This window comes from Limulus polyphemus, unplaced genomic scaffold, assembly GCF_000517525.1.
Source record: "Limulus polyphemus unplaced genomic scaffold, Limulus_polyphemus-2.1.2 Scaffold821, whole genome shotgun sequence".
NCBI classification, from domain to species: Eukaryota; Metazoa; Arthropoda; class Merostomata; order Xiphosura; family Limulidae; genus Limulus; species Limulus polyphemus.
The window spans coordinates 159,655-163,171 of NW_013666431.1; the positions used below are offsets into that span (position 1 = coordinate 159,655).

General features: G+C 32.6%; 1 protein-coding gene across 1 annotated transcript in view; it reads left to right on the forward strand.

The window, feature by feature from the left end:
* LOC106460718 (39S ribosomal protein L46, mitochondrial-like) overlaps positions 1–2,864 on the forward strand; it is a 38,873-nt gene extending 36,009 nt beyond the window's left edge. The window contains exons 4-6 of the mRNA XM_013920454.2: positions 437–579; positions 1,628–1,759; positions 2,461–2,864. Coding sequence (XP_013775908.1) covers positions 437–579; positions 1,628–1,759; positions 2,461–2,700 — 515 coding nt within the window. The 3' untranslated portion in view covers positions 2,701–2,864. The remainder of the gene's footprint in view (positions 1–436; positions 580–1,627; positions 1,760–2,460) is intronic.
* Positions 2,865–3,517: the final 653 nt, after the last annotated feature.

Genomic DNA, 3,517 nt, shown 5'->3' on the forward strand with positions numbered 1-3,517 from the left:
TAATTTAATATACTATTCTTTTTAAGTTCATGCTTATTAAAATCCCACACTGTTGACATTATTTTTGGCCATAATCCAAATATCTCGTGAAATTTAGGTTAGCCCTAAATTCATATGCTTAAGCTAACAATTCAAAATAGACCTTGTAATAAAAATAAATAATAATAAGAATTGAATATAATAAAAATATATATACATATATATTAAATATTTTAACCAATACCATTAATAAAATAAATATTAAAAAGAGTATGGTCTAACTTACTTATTTACTGTTGGGATTGATATAGGCCTACCTGAAATTGTAAATTGAACTTTACTCATTGTTTCCTATATTACAGTCTAATTTACACTAATTATATCTGGTTAATACAATTACTTATCTATGTTTTTTGCAACACAAGTTGAATATATAAACTAAATTCTCTACCTTCAGATGCTGATATAAAAGGTGACCAGCATTCACTTGAGAGAAAATTGGATGCCCATCTTCTGCTTGTGGTCAAACAAAAACTTGGGAATGACCACAGATGGGTGCTACCCCAATGTATTAGACTAGAGGGAGAAACAATGAGGCAGGTAGGCTGGTTCTTCAAAATAAAAAGGAAGAAGTTAGAACAGTGGTTCCCAAACTTGGGGTCCCGAGTTTGGCAGACAAAATAAATCGCATGCAGCAAATAAAGCTGAATGAGCCGGTTAAAATACATTTTTGAACAGGTCCTACAGGTATCTAAGATGAGGTTGGCACTGAAAAAAGTTTGGGAATCACTGGATTAGACACTTAAGGTAATGTTTTTAATAATAAGTTTTGTAGATTGCTAAATGCATCTGAGGTATAAATGTTTTTACATGAAATACTGTTGGATTTGACTTTGTGAAGCACTTTTGATTTGTTAAATGATAGTGGCAGTATTTTTTATAAATACTCCAGGATTGGAATTGTTTCTATACTAAACACACATATTGTCTGAATATATGCAGATGCTCAAAAATCAATAAAATGGTTTTTATAGAATTTAAAGTATTTCTGTCTGTGACATTTTTGAAAATAACTGACAACTTCATTGTGAAATACCTTTTAACGTAAAGGTGTATGTATGAATGATGTTAAACTGAAGGATAAAGATCTAGAATGCCAGGTGTGCTACAGAGAAGTATCTAGTTGGTTCTTATCTATATGTTGTGAAAGATAACTACACCAAAGTAAAATATTTCCATTTACTTATTATGAAAAATTTTATTTTGTAGAAGAGCTAAACATATTCATAAAATTACCTAAGTTACCTTTTTCTAATATGTGACATAACAACAATCAGAAGTTACAGTAGGTAATTTTTATATATTTTAGTAAAAACATTGTTTTAAAAACGTTGCTCTAAATGCAAGGTAGATTGAACAAATGTACTAGATTCACTAACAAGGTTTATTGTTTAGTAAACCTTTCCTCTCTGTTAGTTTGGTTTTGGAGGGCCTTGTGTTGTTAAACATCACGTATTTTAGGTATTTGCATTTTGAGAATCGTAATTATTAACTAATTTTCCATCTGGTACACACTAAAATAATTTTTCAAACCATGAATTTGTATTTATAATTGCTTATAGTCTTTATAAACATGATTCACTTTCAGGCAGCCGAACGGGTGCTTTATGAAACCTGTGGACACAACTTAAAGGCCATCTTTCTAGGAAATGCCCCTGCTGGGTTCTATAAGTACAAGTATCCAAAAGCGGCTCGAGGTAACGGTATTCTTGGAGCCAAGGTAAAGTTGCATAGATGTAAGCTTATGGTATAACTCTAAATGAAGAGGAATTTTGGTTGTGCTCAGTGTTGCATTTTAAAATTAGGAACTATTTGATAAAAGATACTAAATACACTTATTACTAGGATGGAAAGGAGTAGATTCTGATTGGTATTAAGGTAGATATACACAAAGTGTTGAAACTTAGAGCATACATCAACATTTACTTGAGAAATGGAAAGGAGTAGATTCTGATTGGTATTAAGGTAGATATACACAAAGTGTTGAAACTTAAGAGCATACATCATTGTTGTGCTTGGCTGAAATACATCAACATTTACTTGAGAAAGCTCCACTTTGAGCATGTTATGTATATGAATGTGTTATTGAAATGGTAAAATGGGCACCAAAGTATTCTCTCTTCCTCAGTAACTGAGAATCCCCTTAACAACCCTAGGTGACATTATGAAGTGTGAAATTTTCATCTCTGTAAGACTGATAGGAGTAGATTAAGTTACCATCTTTGGAATCATTTTGATATTAAGAAGTTACAGTTGAGTGACAGAAATAATTTTAGAGATTGCAAGTCTTTTAAATATATATTGGAGTTTATGTATTATTTAAAAACTTCAATTATTACACTGTCATAATGTTGACATATAGCAATAAAAAAGTTATTGAATACATTTTGAAGGGTCTGTTCTTCTCTCAATGCTTTTTAGGTATTTTTCTTCAAAGCCCAAATCAGGAACGGAAATGTCAGCCAGAAGGCTATCCAGAACAACACTGATGTTGAAGATTTTCTCTGGCTGACCCGCCAGGAACTGACCGACAAGCTGCAGCAGGATTACCTGAAGACTGTACACACATTTCTAGTTGATGATGATGATGAAGTGGGCTTGAATTATGAGCTGGAGGAAGAAAGTGAAGAGCACAGACAGACAAGCAGACAGTGGAATTAATCATACCTCCCAGTTTTTAAAGTGAGATCAACTTAAAGCTTTTTATTGGCATCAAACTGTAAGTAATTGATAGTAAATTGTACAGATTCTAAAAGCAGAAAAAAAGTCATGATTGGTAGATGTAAAGAACAACTTTGAAGTAAAACAAAGATTATCATTACCAACTGTTGTGTTTTTTACTTTTTTAAACTACATGGATGGTGTTAAGGCAGGATACTGAATATATATGACCAAGTAACTGAACAGTTGAACATCAGTATGTCAAAGTGCCAGGGACTTTGGGAATTTAATCGAGATAGCAAAGGATTGAGGTAGTTGAACTGAGACCGTGACCTTAGTTTTGATCCACAGTAAATGTGAAAAGAAATAGGTGAGGGCTCAATTGAAACTTCTACATGAGGTGTGTGTTGGATGTTCTGAAGAAAACTATTACTTTAGTCATACCCTACTTAGGCACTATCTCTTACATGATTAAAAAGAAAATTAAGAAAACTATCAAAAGCTATATCCACAAGTCTGGGTAAAATGTCTTTAAAACATAATCTAGGTTGAAAGGGTTCTTCTACTTTAAAGATGAATAACTTGCTAGTGGTATAGGAGTTCACAGGCTTGGGGGTGCAACCAGAGATATAACCACTAAAAGGCTGTGTAGTTTAACAGTAAATTCTATAACACCATTAGTATTACTCACCAATGTCTAAACATGTGTGATGTTGTGCCTACCTCCTGTTTCTTCCACATCATTCATTCTTCATTCGAAGGAAGAATTCCAGAATCTCTTGCCATTAACCCCTTCTATATCAGGCCTTTTTTTTTG